Source organism: Engraulis encrasicolus, chromosome 10, assembly GCF_034702125.1.
Source record: "Engraulis encrasicolus isolate BLACKSEA-1 chromosome 10, IST_EnEncr_1.0, whole genome shotgun sequence".
Classification (NCBI taxonomy): domain Eukaryota; kingdom Metazoa; phylum Chordata; class Actinopteri; order Clupeiformes; family Engraulidae; genus Engraulis; species Engraulis encrasicolus.
Window position 1 is genome coordinate 56251204 of NC_085866.1, and position 17778 is coordinate 56268981.

General features: G+C 44.8%; 2 protein-coding genes across 2 annotated transcripts; both read right to left on the reverse strand.

The window, feature by feature from the left end:
* Positions 1 to 425: 425 nt before the first annotated feature.
* LOC134457496 (piggyBac transposable element-derived protein 4-like) lies at positions 426 to 3449 on the reverse strand. The gene is made up of 2 exons (XM_063209502.1): positions 3149 to 3449; positions 426 to 2397 (listed from the first exon to the last, which is right to left on the reverse strand). Exons 1-2 carry the CDS (start codon positions 3307 to 3309, stop codon positions 426 to 428), a joined length of 2133 nt encoding a protein of 710 aa, XP_063065572.1. The 5' UTR covers positions 3310 to 3449.
* A 9462-nt stretch (positions 3450 to 12911) lies between these two features.
* Positions 12912 to 17331, reverse strand: LOC134457497 (uncharacterized). Its single transcript, XM_063209504.1, has 3 exons — positions 17270 to 17331; positions 16720 to 17037; positions 12912 to 12934 (listed from the first exon to the last, which is right to left on the reverse strand). Exons 1-3 carry the CDS (start codon positions 17319 to 17321, stop codon positions 12912 to 12914), a joined length of 393 nt encoding a protein of 130 aa, XP_063065574.1. The 5' UTR covers positions 17322 to 17331.
* Positions 17332 to 17778: the final 447 nt, after the last annotated feature.

Here is a 17778-nt window from a genome sequence, read left to right on the forward strand (position 1 = left end):
CACATGTTTTCAGCATGTAAAATCCAACACTTGAAGGGCTTTCACTTTCACTTTCAGATTATTAAAATGACATAGATGGTACATAACAATGTCCACAGTACTAATAGGCATCAAAGCACAACAATATTACAATTGTGTTTTTGTACCATTATTTCAAATAAACCAATAGTAGGACCTATCATCCCTCATAAACCTGCTTCAGTCTTTGAGGAGGAGTATAAACACATTATAAAACAGTCCATACCAGAGCCCCGTTAGCCAGAACGATTGCAAAATTGAAATAAGCAATGTGCTGTTACCACCTCCTACGACGTGGACGAGGGGTTGGGTTTTAGGAGGCAAAAACAATGAACGATGAACGATGAACACACATCCCAGAAAACAGGAACTCCAGAACAGGGGGAACTATTTACAACTATATACATTTAGTGTGTGCTCTTCTGCTCGTGCCATGTGGTGAAGCAGAGTCTGTCCACAATAATGCACAGTGCAACCTGGCAAGCCTTGCACTTGAACATTGTCTTCATGCCACAGAGCACACACTTTCTCCTCCCTTGTGTCGCCTTGAGGTGTGGATCAGAGGACAGCTGATCCACAACCGGAACAGGGAGACATTGGCAGGAAGACATTGCCTGGGCTTGCGGTGTCTCACCAGTGGCTTCAGCAGACACATCTGCACTGGAAGTCTCTGCTGGTGGGTCGGGCTGTGGCTTGCCGAAGTCAGCCAGCTCCAGGCACAGAAATTCCCTGAAGGATTTCTGGGTCAGCGGCGTCTCCCCCTGGGCCAGTGCGGTCTCCTTGTGCAGGATGAAGCTGTTCACAACCGCAATATCCACAAAGTGGAGGAACAGCTTCATGTACCACCTCCGTGTCTTGTGGGTCACGGTGTAGTACTTGATGAGGGCGTCACTCAAGTCCACTCCTCCCATGAACTTGTTGTACGCCTTCACCGGCTCCGGCACAGGGACTTCCCGAATGCTCCACGCGGCTGTGTTCCGGTCCTTGACTCGGCGCTTCACGGTCTGCCCCCCGTAGGCCTTGTGGATGGTGGAACACATCGTGACGTCCCGGCTGTCCCTCCACTTCACGAACAGCAGTGGACCATCCCGAATCCAACGCAGCTCTCCACGGGCTGCATTCTTCGGCATGGCATTCCACTGTGTGCGCGGAAACCCGATCCTGTTCTCCCGGATGGTCCCACAGGTCCCACAGTTCATTCCGTGGCGGTGGAGGAAAAGCTCTGAGCTGGTGTAAAAGTTGTCCACGTAGACACTGTACCCTGTGCCCAGAGACGGATCATGGAACAACTCTACAACGGCACCAAAGCTGAGGCCCTGCACAGATGGTGCCCTTGCCTTCCCCTCATAAATCGAGAAGTGCCACGTATAGCCATTCGAGCTGTCAGCCAAGACAAACAGCTTGAACCCCCACTTTGTCGGCTTGTCCTTGCTGTACATCTTCATCCCGATCCGGGACTTGGTGCCTACCATCCTCTCATCCACTGAGAGGTTCTGGAGCGGGTGGAAGTAAGCCCTGCACGCCGTCAGGAGGTCATCATGCAGCGGCCTGAGGCGGCAGAGGCCATCGTGCCCAGGCTGGCCCTTCAGCTGATCATTTGCTGCATCAACAGCCGGGTCACTCATGTGAAGGGTTGAGAAGATTACCTCGTATCTGTAACCTGGCATGACGGATGCAGGGAAGGGAAAACTGTGAAGGCGGTCCTTCCTCCATCCGTCCCGCATCTCTGGCAACTTCATCAATCCCTTGTAGATGACCAATCCGATGAAGCGGTACATCTCCTCCGGCTCTATGTCGACCCACTTCCTCTTTCGTCCTTGTGCAGCCCTTTTTGCAGCATGGAGATTGGTATGCCTGCACAGGGTCCTAACCACGTCCTTGCTGAAAAACAATAAGAACAGGTCAAGCGGCCGGTAGTCTACCTGAGGGTCCAGCTGTGGTCCTGGAGGGCGCCTGGGTCGAAATGGCAACGGTGGAGGCTCCACGTCTTCACTCGTTGCATCACGCCAGAAGTCGGAGTCCTGCGGCGGTGGACCCAGGGATGCACGCTTCGCAGGACGGCTTGGCGTTGAGGCAGGGGCTTGTGAGGTGCGTTTACCACTCGTAGCACCACGGCTTGGTGGAGGAGGGCATGGAGTTGGAGCAGAGGCTTTTGAGGGGCGCTTACCACGCCTAGCACCACGACTAACTGGAGGAGGGCATGGAGTTGGAGCAGGGTGGAGATCACGGCGCCTGCCACTCATGCGCACACTGCTGGCAGCTGGAGGAGTTGGAGAGGCAGCTGGAGGAGTTGGAGAGGCAGCTGGGTGTGGGGCAGTTGAAGTCCCTTCCAAAGGGTCATCAGATGTGTTCCCATCATCCGAGTCAGATGTCTCCTCACTGTATGAACAAGAGGATACACAACATTAATTATACTTTTATTTAGATGTAACAGTTTTTTTTTAAATTACATTTTCATTTACATTACATTTTCAAAAAATTACATTTCATTTACCCCTACATTACAAAGACAGACTGAAGAATAAATCATGGCTATATATTGACAGTATGAATTGCCATAACATATTGTAGTAAAGCAGGCTGCAGGACATGGGAGTGCACTGACAATGAATGTGACAGTTCATGCTTTTTTTTTTTTTTTTTTTGCCTCACTGCTAATTGCATGTCAGCTGAATAAGTTGCCATTATCCATTTAGCTTGGCTACACCAACAAAATGCAAGTTATAGTATATTTATCATTACATTACAGTTAATCATATAGTTGCAGACATAAGCACTTTAGAATAAACTTACAAAGTAATGATAAACAGCATTGCCATTCAATACTGTAAATGGTAAAAGACATGGGAAACACTGACAGTGAACGCATTTTTCTTTCTGACTGCATGATTTGTGTATGTATTCATGTATGGAATCAATTAAATGTAATAAAATGTATTCTCACTATACTGCTGTCTAATATTCCTGTCAGTGTTTATATCTGGTGCGTTTGCAGCGTCTGTACTGCTGGCACAATTACCACATGGGGACAATAAAGTTCTAAACTTTCATTCAGCAGCAGAATTATCACTTTCATTATGCAGTGACACAATTATGCCTTTCACGATACAGTGACAAAATGATCACTTACAAATCGAGGACGACATCTATGCCGTCCTCAAACGCCTGAAGCGCTGAGTCGGTGCTGTCAGCTTCGGACACCGCATCATCCTCTGTCTCATTCCCGCCGTCATCAAAAAGTTGAGCGTGGATTTCGGCCAAAGTATACCGCTTCCTACCGCGTCCATCCATGATGTCTTCACAACACTCGACTCACAGAAAGCACAGACGACTCACACTCACAGGCAACACACACTTTTAGGGAGTACAAACCCGAAATTGCTGACGAGAAATGCTGCTCTACGATGCGTAAAGCAAGCAGAGTAGGCGGCAACTCCAATGGTGTTGTGACAACCAAAACCATGCGGCAGATACGCATGCCGTGAGAAACGTGAGGGATTCACCAATCGGGATGAATGACCAACCTACATTGTCAGAAGAAAGCATACTATTGGCTGGATTAGATGTCACTCAAGTTTGGGTGAGCGTTTGTGACCTCTCAGCCTATCTTGTCAACTACCAAAATAAAGGTTCACTACGAGACGCTTACAAGAATGCTGTGCTTAGGTGAAACAGACGTCTGCCTCTCCGTACACGTTGCTCCACGCCAAAAAATAGCTCTGGAATATTACAGGGGACATCGTCAGCTTTTGATTCATGTGTAACAATAGATGACAACTTGAAGAAATGTGGTGAAAACATGTCAGAGAAGATGATGCAGCAAAGTGGATGTACACAAGGCACCATTCTTAGCGTCACATCGATCAAGGAAATAAACATCGTTTTGGACTATGGAAGCATACTGGATGGCTTATTGGCACAGTTTGAAGGTTGGTGACTTTATTTGTACCGTTTGTGTGTGGTAAAAATACATTTAAATGTGTCAACAGAGATCGTTTTTAACACTTAGCAACTTCCTATTCAAATGACTGGGAAATGCTAAGCTAGGTTCTTGCTAACAACTAAAGCCTGTTCTTGCTAACAACTGCATCAAAGTTGCCCAAATTTGATGGGCACCGAGTTGAAACTATACTAATAACGGGTAGTTGGTCAGTTTGGCTGGAAATTGGTCATAATAGAATATAACAACATGCGTCCTGTTGCAACTTGTTTTTTTTTAAACTGGGACCGTCGACGGGCCCGGAAGTGGGCGTGGTAGGTTAAGAGGTTAAATGCTGGTAACACTAGATGCAATTGATTTAGTTATTGCTAAAATAGGCCTCAGTGATAACTATTAGAGATGGATAATTAAAATAACTAGTTATACCAAATAACTAAAAGTAACAGATAACAACTAAACGTGAATACTAATTAGAGCTCAACTAAGATACTAACTACTGAAACTAAATAAGTTGAGGTGAACTAAAATAGATTAAGAATTCAGAATGGTTTCTTTACTTTAAAGGGTAACTGAGTAAGACTCAGATTCATCCTTGATTCACTTTGCATTCATATGCAATTGTTTTCTATGTTTAATGTTTTGTATGTGTAATGTCTTAAAGGTACCACTTCTTGAATAATACTACTTTCTACTTTTTGATAAAGCCGGCAATCTAAACTTATATTCTGGTCTGTGGTGTTTTCCCTGTTTCTTGGTCAATTATTATTTTAACCAATTACTGCTCCTCCTACGAACCTAGTACTGGTCCACCCCCATCCCTAACTATTCCTATTTCATACTTGTAGTGTGTGCTACATAAACTGTGGCGAGCCAGCCAGGAGTGGTTTTGCGTTAAAATAGCGAGAATTATTGATTAAAATAAACATAATTTTGCACCCAGACCATAACTAGACCAAGTCCGGCCAAAATGGAGATAGTGGATAGAGAGAACATTAAAGTGCCAAACTCAGTCATTATTAGCGGATTAACAGGAACAGAGCTAGATAATGAAGTCACTGACTTCTTGGAAGAATATGGGCATATAGCTAGATTTATTAAAATAGATGATCCTGACTCCCCCTACCACAAACATGCCATTGTAGAGTATGATAGTGGAGCTGCAGTCGACGCCCTAGAACCAATACTCCCCCATAGCTATAAGAGCCCAAGTGAAGTCACCTTCTACATCAAAGCCCTGTCAAGTGAATACGTCCCCACTGTGACTGAGAGCGCCACCCAGAGTATCCTAAGTGGATTGCAGAAACTATCAAGATTAAGTGGAAAGTCCTATGAAGATATCCTGCGAGAACAGCTATTGACATACAGTGGAAGTGGAGTAGCTGTGAGCCCAGAGCCTGTGAATGAACCTGACACCGAGTCATCCAACATGGAGGCTCAGAGCAAAGAACCACAACCAGCAGTGCCCCAGCCGCAAGTAGCTGAACGTGTTTCTCCTGATAAGACAGAAGAGCAAGCTGAATCCCCCCAGAGCCTGACAAAGTCGATCGTATTCAGCAATGTTAAAGAGAGTGAAGTTCCCCCAGCTGCCATGAGCTACGCTAATCCACCAGAGGTGCAACGAATGGTCGTCGAGCATGTGGTGAGAAGCGAAGCTCCAGTGTCATTGATGAACGCATCATTCAGACTGAGACAATTCTCAGGCAAATCTCCTTGCCCGAATCATGAAACAGACTTTGACACATGGCGTAACAGCGTCGAACTCATTCTCAAGGATCCAGCTCTGTCTGACTTACAGCGCTCCAGGAAGATATTAGACAGCCTAGTGCCACCGGCAGCTAATGTGGTGAAACCCTTAGGCCCAAATGCCTTGCCAGCTGCCTACCTCACCCTCTTAGAGTCAGCCTATGGGACAGTCGAGGATGGAGACGAGCTTTTTGCAGCATTCCTCAGCACTTTCCAGGACTCTGGAGAGAAACCCTCCCAGTATCTACACAGACTTCAGACACTCCTTGCCAAAGCACAGAAAAGAGGAGGCGTGTCTGCTGGTGAAGTTGATAAGCACCTACTACGTCAGTTCTGTCGTGGGTGCTGGGACAATGTGCTGATTACTGACCTCCAGCTCGAACGCAAGAGAGACAAACCCCCTCCATTCTCAGAGTTGCTGCTGCAGCTTCGTGTAGAAGAGGATAAACAAAGTGCAAAAGAGTCTCGCAAACAGAAGCATCTTGGTGTAGTGAAGCAGAAAGCCAACACACATCTGTTAGATGCAAGCTCTGCTGAAAGTCCCCCAACAACAGAGAATGATGTTGCTGAAATGAGAAAGCTAGTCACCGAGCTGCAGAGTCAACTCACCTGCCTTAAGACACAGAAAGCTGTGTCCAGTGAGCCTTCCCCTGACACTGTTGTCTCAGAACTAAAGAAACAAGTAGCTAAGCTCCAGAGTCAGCTCACTGGCAGAAAAGCCCAAGTACCACGAAAGACCCAGGCCAATGCATCAAAGCCAGGTGCAAAGCGCCAACCCAAGAACAAGCAGCCAAGTAGTCCCTCAGCTGTTAACCAAAAGCCTAACAGACCAAGGCCATGGTATTGCTTTCAGTGTGGTGAAGATGGACATATTGCCACCGTGTGTCCAAATGAACCAGACCCGCCATTAGTAGCCGCCAAGAAAGAACAGCTGAAAGAAAAACAGTCTCTCTGGGACAGTAAGAACGATCCTACCTCGTCCCAGCATTTAAACTGAATTCAGCCCTCATTGTGGGACAAATGAGAGCTGACTGTCATGACAGTCCCACCTCTAACATTGGATACAGGGGTGGGAGACGTGACGCCTTGTTTTTTCGTAACATTGGTTAAAAACCTACAAAACTGTTATTTTCCTTTACAAAACAAATGTCAATGAAAGAAGATGTGGTACACTATGTTTCATATTAGTCTTAGATGAGAAGAAACATTTTTGTTAAGATTTATGTAAAGGGTTATATGTCAAATTTCCTGCGGTGTGACTGTAACATTAATGAAACAATATATAATAATATATATAAATTAACCAACAACATTTTGAATAATGTATGAAGCATTTGGCATGATTGCATAAATCTTAACTTTAGATTAAGATATCTGAATGTGGAAAAAACTCAAGACAGTAATATTAACTACAAGTTCAATTTCGTAACACAAATTGCGTCCTGTGGGGTGACATGTATGTCAATGTTTGTGAATGGGCAGCTGCAAGGCCAACTACAAGGGTCTTAAAGACTGGCTCCTAACCAGTCAGTACCTCAGTTATTGGAGAGTGCTGTGGAAGTTTAAGGTGACTCTTAACCTCTTAATATGTCTTCATATTGCACTCTTTCTGTCACGCAATGCTTAGGTTCATTTTATGGTGTCCTGTGGTGTGACTGCTCTTATAGGAGGAAAAAAAAGTTTTTTTATTAATGAAAACACATATTAAGATTAAACACAATATCATTATCAAGTTAGCACGAGCTCAGATGTCAGTCATGTATACAAAAGGATTAAAATGTCCATAATGCAGTGAATTCCCTGTGGTGTGACTCCATTTTCCTGCGGTGTGACATGCCTATGCTATGTGTTGATGCAGGACACATTTTCCCAAAAATGGCAAAAATAAGGTGAAATTCCACAGACCACTAAGTGCTTTATTTTTTTCTATTTTTTTCCAATTTTTATCCATCATTTTTTTCAGGAATTTGAAAAACTTTTTTTTTTTTTGCGTTACGCCCTTAAACGTCAACCACCCACAGACACACAAGATCCAGTGATACAAGAATTCCAAAAGGATTGATCGGAGCCAAGTACACTGCTCATGTACTCATTGATGGACAGTCTTGTAACTGCCTACTTGACACAGGATCTCAAGTGACTACAGTGTCGCAATCATTTTATGAGAGCAACCTCCCTCACTTGAAGATCCATCCTCTGAATGATCTGTTGGAAGTTGAGGCTGCGAACGGTCAAACTGTACCCTATTCAGGCTTCATTGAAATTAACATTACCTTCCCAAAGTCCTGCTTTGGATCTGAAATCGCAGTGTCCACACTTGCATTAGTTGTCCCGAACACAAGATCAAATACACAGTCCCAACTCCTGATAGGTACCAACACCTTGGACTTAGTGTATGAGAACTGCTGCAGTGTGAACACCAATCTTCAAGCCCTTCCATATGGGTACAGAGTTGTCCTGAAAGTAATGCAGCAGCGAAACAAGCAAAGAGCTGACAGTAATTTGGGACTAGTACAGCTACCAGGAAAGGAACCAAGAGTCATCCCGGCTGGACAAAGTTGCGTCATTGAAGGACAAGCCCACGTCCATAGCCAATCTCTTGACCGCTGGGTCGTGATCGAACCACCTCAATCATCCTTACCTGGAGGCCTGCTAGCCATAAGCTGTCTACTCACCTTACCTGACGAAACACCTAGAAAACTGCCAGTTGTGCTGCGCAATGAGAGTAAGCATGACATCATCATTCCAGCAAAGAGTGTCATAGCTGAAATTCATGCCCTGCAGGAAGTAGTCTCAAGCAAGCAAAGCCCTGCTAAGCCAGCACACTCCAGTCTCCCAAAGCCTCTGAACAGTGTAAAGCTGAACTTGAACTTCGATGGCTCTCCACTGCCAACTGAATGGAGAGAGAGAATAAAGAAGAAGCTGTGTGCTATGCCCGAAGTGTTCGCTCTACATGATTCAGACTTTGGACGAACAGATAAAGTGAAACATCAGATCAAATTGAATGATGAAACTCCCTTCAAGCACCGACCTCGACCGATACGTCCACAAGATCTGGACGCTGTCCGGAGACACCTTCAAGAGCTCAGTGAAGCAGGAGTAATCCGTGCATCAGAGTCGCCTTTCTCCTCGCCCATCGTGGTCGTCAGGAAGAAGAACGGAGATGTGAGGCTCTGCATTGATTACCGTAAGCTTAACCTCCAAACCATCAAGGACGCTTACGCGCTGCCTAACCTGGAGGAAGCCTTTTCTGCTCTCACAGGCTCTAAATGGTTCTCCGTACTGGACCTGAAGTCTGGTTATTATCAGATCGAGGTAGAAGAAACCGACAAACCCAAAACAGCCTTCGTTTGTCCGTTGGGGTTCTGGGAGTTTAATAGGATGCCCCAGGGCGTTACTAACGCTCCCAGCACTTTCCAAAGGCTGATGGAGCGGTGCATGGGAGACATCAACCTCAAAGAAGTCCTCGTGTTCTTGGATGACCTGATAGTGTTCTCTGACACTATTGAAGAGCATGAGAAGCGCCTTCTTCATGTCCTGAACCGGTTGAAGGAGTACGGTTTGAAACTCTCCTTGGAGAAATGTAAATTCTTCCAAACTTCAGTTCGGTACTTAGGACATATAGTGTCCGAGAATGGTGTCGAAACCGACCCTGAGAAGATCGAGGCCTTAAAGACCTGGCCTACTCCAATGAACCTGAAAGAGCTACGCTCATTTTTAGGATTTGCTGGATATTACCGGCGGTTTATCCAGAACTACTCCAAGATCATAAAGCCACTAAACGACCTCACTGCCGGGTACCCACCACTCAGAAAGACTGACAAGCAGAAAGAGACCAGTGGTGAGTACTTCAAGCCAAGAGAGCCGTTTGGAGAGAGATGGACGAATACCTGCCAGACCGCATTCGAGACAATCATTGACAAACTCACTACTGCCCCTGTGTTAGGATTCGCCAACCCCAAGCTGCCGTATGTGTTGCATACAGATGCAAGTACAACTGGGCTCGGGGCAGTGCTCTACCAGGAGCAGGAGGGAGTCATGCGAGTCATCGCATATGCCAGCCGTGGACTGTCGAAGAGTGAGTCCCGTTACCCAGCTCATAAACTGGAATTCCTCGCGTTGAAGTGGGCTGTGTCAGAGAAGTTTGCAGATTACCTGTACGGCGTCTCTTTTACAGTCGTTACAGACAGCAACCCCCTAACTTACCTGCTCACCACAGCTAAGTTGGACGCAACGAGTTATCGCTGGCTGTCTGCCCTTTCCAACTTCAATTTCCAGCTTCAGTACCGAGCAGGGAAACGGAACCTCGATGGCGATGGCCTCTCACGACGTCGACATGCTGGACCTGTCAATGATCTAGTCTCTCAGAAAGAAGAAGAGCGAATTAGTCAATTCATTCACCAACATTTACCTGAGTCTGATGACTTCACTAGTGTCTCTGCCAAGACTGTTACTGCAATTTGTGAGAAGCATCTAGTCTGCACTCCTGTGAGAACCAACGAGAGAAGTTCCATCATCCCTCTTGTCACATCTCTTGCCATGACGGCTACAGCTATTCCTGAAAGCCTGGAGAGCTGCAATGGTTTTCCTGTCATTCCCAGCGTATCAGAGGAGGATTTGCGGGAGCAACAGAGAGCAGATCCTGCCATCTATGAAATCCTCCATCTGATGGACACTGGGGAGACGCCCTCTCCAGCTGTCAAGGAAGAGCTGCCCGACCTTCCTATCTACCTGCGAGAAATGAACAAGTTGGAGTTGAGAGATGACATCCTCTACAGGAGAAGGCAGATTGGCGATGAAACCCACTACCAAATAGTCTTGCCCGAAAAGTACAGAGACATGGTCCTGACAAGCCTTCACGATGACATGGGTCATTTAGGTTTTGACCGAACCATTGACCTCACCAGATCCAGATTCTTCTGGCCAAGAATGATTAAAGATGTTGAGAAGAGAACCAAGAATTGTGACCGCTGTATACGTCGTAAAGCCCCGCCAGAGAAAGCGGCACCTTTGGTCAACATCCTTGTTACCCGACCTCTGGAACTAGTCTGTATGGACTTCCTTTCCATTGAGCCAGATCGGAGTAACACCAAAGATGTACTTGTCATAACAGATTACTTTACGAAGTATGCAGTGGCGATCCCGACTCCGAATCAGAAAGCTCGTACAGTTGCTAAGTGCCTTTGGGAAAGCTTCATAGTCCACTATGGGTTTCCTGAAAAGTTGCACAGCGACCAGGGCCCAGACTTCGAGTCAAAGACAATTCAAGAACTCTGTGATCTTGCTGGTATACACAAAGTAAGAACAACACCCTATCATCCCAGGGGTAACCCTGTCGAAAGATTTAATCGTACACTCTTAAGCATGCTTGGTACGCTCAAGGCTGAAGACAAGACCCACTGGCGAGACTTTGTAAAGCCTCTAGTGCACGCTTATAATTGCACTAAACATGACACGACCGGGTTCACGCCTTACGAACTTATGTTTGGGCGGCAGCCCCGGTTGCCCATTGACCTTGCCTTCAATGTTCCATTGAACCAGAGGGAACAGAAGTCTCACTCCCAGTATGTACGAAACCTGAAAAACCACCTTCAGGAGAGTTACCAACTTGCCAGGACAAATGCTGCCAAAGCAGCTGAAAGGAACAAAGTCAGGTTCGACAAACGTGTTACTGAATCTACCTTGGATGTAGGTGACAGAGTGCTTGTCAGAAACGTACGCCTAAGAGGAAAGCACAAGCTAGCGGACAAGTGGGAAGAAACTGTGCATGTCGTTGTGAGCCGGAAGGGTGATCTCCCAGTCTACTCCGTCAAGCCCGAGAACAAAGACGGTCCTCTCAGAACGCTGCACAGGGACCTCCTGCTACCCTGTGGGTTCCTGCCCGTTTCTAACGAAGAGCCCCCTCCTGTGCCTAAACCTCGAAGGCCAAGCACCCGTCAACACCCAAACCCTGACACTGCCGAACCAGAGCCAGAGCCCTACTCTGACGAAGAGGATGACTTTATCTATTCCTTTCAAGATCCAGCTGTTAGAACCACAAGGTCCACTCACGAATATGTTGTGCCTGTGCCTCCTAGAGAAACGACCCGTCCTGTTTCACTTACCTGTCCAGATCCTGCAGTTTCCTGCAACACTCCAGAAGAACCGGGTCCATCCTCATCTGAAAGCTTACCTTCAGTGGAAGCACAACACGCAACTGAAGTGGAACCTGTGATCGTACACGACCAACCTGAAAGAGAGAATTTAGCTGAACAGACAGCTGACCAACCTGAAAGAGAAATCTTACCTGAACCGACAGCACACCAAGCTGTTGAAGAGACAGAACCTGAAACAGTCATAGCTGATGCTGGAGACTTACCTGAAAATCAGAATGAAAAAGAGATTGATGAAGTACAAAATGATCAAGAAGATGATGAGAACCAGAGTGAGCCACGAAGATCTACAAGACAACGTGAACCCCCCAGAAAACTAACATATCCTGAGCTAGGGAATCCCTTAGTAGCTATTGTTCAAAACTTATTCCAGTCTTTGAGTTCAGCTATTTCCAATTCCCTGTTAGAACCTACGTTAATCCCACTACCTGAGCCAAAAGTAGTGTAAACCTTTTAATTCATGCAAAGGGACTTGCATAGATTTAAGAGGGGAGGGTGTAACCCAGGTTAAAATAGACATTGGTAAATAAATAGTTAATAAATAGAATAAATAGCAAGAAGAATTTCATCATTTTAATAATTTACTTTTGTGATATTAAAACCGTCTAAAATAGATAAATAGTATTTAAAACATTTATTTCATGGTTTTGGTAATTCATTTTATCATTGGTTGAAGTTGAAAGGTCATATCTATCAGCCAATCACGTTGCTGATAGTTGTTCTGTTCCGGAAGATTCTCGTCAGAATCGAGGAAGGCAGAACAGGTGAAGCCACGTTCGTGTGGAGCTCCAGTGATATGAAAGAAAAGAGATAAGTTTCCAAGTGTATTTGACGATTTATTTTCTGTTTGAAAGTGTTTTGTTTTACCTTCTGTCTATGTCGATAGACTGTGGTTTTGTTTTGAGTTATAATCTTTGAGTTACTGAGGGAAATCGTCGAGAGAAAAGTTTGCTTTTGAAGATCACGCATCCAGCGCGTGATCAACGACATTAGATGGCGAGCCACCCGAGACCGGAGGAACCGTGAACTGTGGACACCGGATTGAAAGGCTGACTGCTTCAGCGTTTCCACTTTCCTTTCCCTGCGGAGAAACCATCAACAACCGCGGTAAGACTGTTGCAGTTTAAGCCGCTGTTGTTCTCCCCTCTGGATCACGTGCGCAGTGCGTGGACTGCTCCGCGCTGCTGTGTGTGAAAGGGAACGTCTCCCTTTGACTTGCTAAAGAACTGTTTAGCGCTTAAGGACTGAATTAATGGACATTGATACAGTTAAACGTTTATGTCTGATGTTTATGTACATATTTTGAATGTGTTTAACTGTAAGGTTGATTGATATTGCATTTTCTGGTGTTAACTTTCTGCTGTGGGCTTAGTGAGATGCCCTATGTTTTTTTGGTTGTAATAACCCACTGGTTAAAGGTAACACTAGATGCTTTTGATTTAGTTATTGCTAAAATAGGCCTCAGTGATAACAATTAAGATGGATAACTAAAATAACTAGTTATACAAAATAACTAAAAGTAAGAGATAACAACTAAACTAGAATACTAAAAAGAGCTCAACTAAGATACTAAACTACTGAAACTAAATAAGTTGAGGTGAACTAAAATAGATTAAGAACTCAGAATGGTTTTCTAACTTTAAAGGGTAACTGAGTAAGACTCAGATTCATCCTTGATTCACTTTGCATTCATATGCAAATGTTTTTCTATGTTTAATGTTTTGTATGTGTAATGTCTTAAAGGTACCATTTCTAAATAATACTTCTCTACTTTTGATAAAGCCGGCAATCTAAACTTATATTCTGGTCTGTGGTGTTTTCTCTGTTTCTTGGTCAATTATTATTTTAACCAATTACTGCTCCTCCTACGAACCTAGTACTGGTCCACCCCCATCCCTAACTATTCCTATTTCATACTTGTAGTGTGTGCTACACATCCATTAGTGGTGAAAATACCACCCAACACCCCAACCCATACACGCATGTGTGCCCCCTGCCATCGCCCCTTCATCGATCAACACACATCTTTCCACCCAGCAAAGCATCCCCCCATCCAGGCATGTGTGTGCCAACCCACCCATCATCCGTGCATCTATGTACTACCCAACACTTTCCGCCCACCCAGGTACGGGTGCCAACCAACACCTTCCAGGCTTCCACACAACCTTGCATGTGTGCCACCCACTCCACAATGATATTGAGGACGTTTTTAGGACAACCTTCGGACACCCTGTGTGGTTTGGTAAGATTAAGCCATAATTTAGTCTCTGAATCACTGAGTATAGTTATGGGTGGCCTGCTATGCTAATGTTCCAATAACCCATTGATGCCTAAAGCACCTGCAAAAAACGCTTGCTGAATGCCTAAGCCCTTATTGGGAAAGCTGCCCTCAGCCTATAAAAACCTAAATATCTTTGCCTCCGATGCACATAAAAACATGAAACATGATTGCATTTAAACCCTAAGAACCTCATCTTGCAATATAATGTGTTCATTCAGCTGTAACATCCACATTTTTTATTTAAAAACCTAAAATCTCAAGAGCCTGAATGCCGCGTATATGTGTCTCCAGGCACCAAAGGTCAAACAACATACAAATCTTATGTTTGGTGTTTTATGTTTACTGTTATAAATCTTATGTTATGTTATTTCATTTATCTTGTGTTTGGTGTTTTATGTTTACTTAATCATACATCTTGTTTTTTTGTTTCTTTGGTGTATTCTTTTAACTAGATATTAGAGAACTGCATTGGGCGGATTTTCTCATTCCCCTCCCGCCCGCTCCCACTGAATTTAAGACCATTACCGCCCGCCCCCGCGGGGTGTGCGCGCCGTGCCCGCCCGATCCCGCAATGTGTGTCCACTCCCAGTCCCGCATGCAGGTCTCTTGATGGGTCGAAGCGCTTCGCGCTTGTTTTGTTTACATTCTTTTTTATAAACCAAATGATTGCAGCTTATTCTATTCTTCTCCAAATGTAGCCTAATTAAATGACTGCTTTAATGACGTGCTAACCCATCGTTCCAATGCATAATAACTTAACACGCAATCAAATGCAATTTGGTTTTATTAACACAAACCAACAAACCAAACCAAAAACAAAACTTGCAGTCACATGGCAGAAGACAAAAAAATCGTCAGATGTCGCAGGTAGTCTGCTTAAAAAAAAAAGACCAAAAAAAAGATGACAAATAAAAAACAAAACAAAAAAGTATATAGGCCTAGGCCTATGTGTAAAACATTCAGGCTGGCATCATAGCGACTCTATGCAGCATAACAAGGCCCAGTGACTGCAACAGCAAAAAAAAAAAACATAGTGCCCAATCTAACAATTAACTAAACCACAATCACTTTCCAATGTTGCTATGAAGGAAGAGAAGGTTGCTAACGGTTTGGGGTGCCAATCTTGTGCGTCTCTCCTCCAAGATTCGACCACAGACACTAGACAGTCCCTCCAGGATTTTGCGCTGGGATTTTGTGATTTTTGCGGTCAAAATGTCTGATTTTGTGGCGGCATTTTCTCATTTTTTGCAAAGATTTTGCGGCATTTTCTCATTTTTTGCAAAGATTTTGCACCCCTTTCTGGGTTTTTTTGGTAACTGAAAACCACAATCAGTCTAAGCAGGCTTAAGACAAAAGAGAGAGAGATTCAGAAACACACTTCCTATATAATAGAATAATAAAATATTGTCAAAAACTGCCAGAGCGTCTTATAAGCCAGTGCGTCCAATGTGTAAAAAAAAAATCATGGCCGCGACACTCATAAATCTCTGTCGATATTTTAGAACGACTTCGGGGGAAAACGGGACTGCGCGTTATGAAAAAATACTTGTGGGTATAGCCTACCAGTAGGCTAATGAAGAGCGTCGCGGGGTACAGTAGCCAGGCTGTATGCAAGCGTTACAATGACACCTGTTGGAAGACGCGTCTCTCTCTCTCTCTCTCTCTCTCTCTCTCTCTCTCTCTCTCTCTCTCTCTCTCTCTCTCTCTCTCTCTCTCTCGTGCTCGTATTGCAAGCTGTTGCATATTATTTGCTTGATGCAAAGTTGTGATGGCATACACGCTCTCGTTGACATGGTTGTGTGCATGGTTGCATGGATTCGCAAGACTTTATTGCAATAACACAGTGAAAGCGTAGAAGGGCCGTTCACTTCCTATCTCGGTGTCCTTGACTGAAACAAGTTGCAAAACTCCACACTTCCGAATCCTTTGCGATCGGACGGCACTACAGTGTTTGTTATCAGAAGGCTTGTGCCTACGCATAGACATAGACCCTTAAATTACAAACATTAGCGAACATTGAAAAAAGATCAGACAACGACCGTCGGGTAGCATGCTCATCAAAGCGACAGGGGAGAGTGGAGAAGTTGCGCAAAAATAACGTGAGAAGTTTGCTACTGTGCGACAGCACTGCCACTATTTCATGACTGCATACACGTCGTCGTCATGGATAAATGGGCAACAATACTTTTTCCAGCCAGGATTGCACTGAAAAGTTGGCTACTTCTGTTAAAAAAAGGTCACCGACGCCTGCGTGTAGCCTATGTGTGAGGGAGGGGAGGAGAGACGCGGAGCAGCTGAGATGAGGGTCGCGACTTCCGAAATAGCAGGCAATTCTTTTTCAATGTTTCAGTGACATAGGCCTAACAAAATTGCTTCCTATTGGTTTTCGTCTCCGGTGGTATTGTAGTCACATTTTTATTTTTTTTGACGAAAATATAAATCAATAAACTCCACAGAATGTTGAAATTTTGCGGGAAAAATGCGGCTTTACAGGAATTACGTGGCATCGTGAAATTATGCGGAATATCATTGAATTTGCATGAATCCACGCGATCGCTGAATCGCGAAAAACTGGAGGGACTGACTAAAGGCCCGCTCTGAAGGGGCACTGGATGCGGGAATGCTGAAGATGAATCGCGCCAGCTTTGACAGTGCGGTATAGCGCTCTTTATTGAAGTCCCACCATTGAAGCACGTTGTCTGGGTCTGGGTTATCAGAAAGCCGAGAGCTGAGATATTCAGTAATTTCGTCATCGGCAGTTCTCGGCGCTGAAGTTACGTCCGTGTCTTCTTCCCAGTCTGCGAAGTGGCTTGTGGATTTCTTTTTCGGTGGCGGCTCATCCACAGCTGTGTCCGTGTTCGTGACCAGGTCAAACTTCAGTCTCTGGATCATTTCCTTTGCACCTGTTGAGATAATTGGATATATATAAATAAAGCCTATGCATTTAATCTCAACCCAAGTTCTTTCACCGAGTTAAATTGCATAGTAGCCTAAAATACATGGGATTTCATCTGATTTATTTTATTTATCTATTTATGTATTTATTTATTTATTCATTTATTTACATTTTTTTAGGCCTATTGTATTTTACTTGCTCTAGTTTGTAATGAAGTTACGTGTGAGTAACCGGCCTACCTGTAACCACGTCGTTTCTTGCGTCTGGGCAGAGCATCCGTAACATCCGCATTTTAGGTGTTAGCAGCGTGCCAATCCTGTACAGCATGTGCAGAGGGAATGCGGCTGTGCAGCTTTCACTGGTGCCCATCAGTTCCTCTAGACGCGAAGCACACACCGTGGCGACTTCAGACAGCAAGGGTTCGAGAGAAGCTGCTTGGCAGTGTTCAATGAGTCTCACAGACCACGGCAGTGGAAGTGATGCGCTGGGAGTGGTGCTTGACTCCAAGTCATTAGTTGCATCCTTGAACATTTTCAGGAAGGCCACTACTGTACTCAGAGTGTTGATGTTGATCTGCGCAATTCTTTCGTATTGGTTATGGGAGAGTAATATTGTTGTGATATCGTCATGTTGTTGCAGTATGGAATCTAGCATGTCGTAATTTGAATTCCACCGAGTCTCCACTGATTGTTTCAGGGATTTTTTCAAGCTGTTTTGAAGTCCAGAATGTTTGAAGTATTTGACAAGT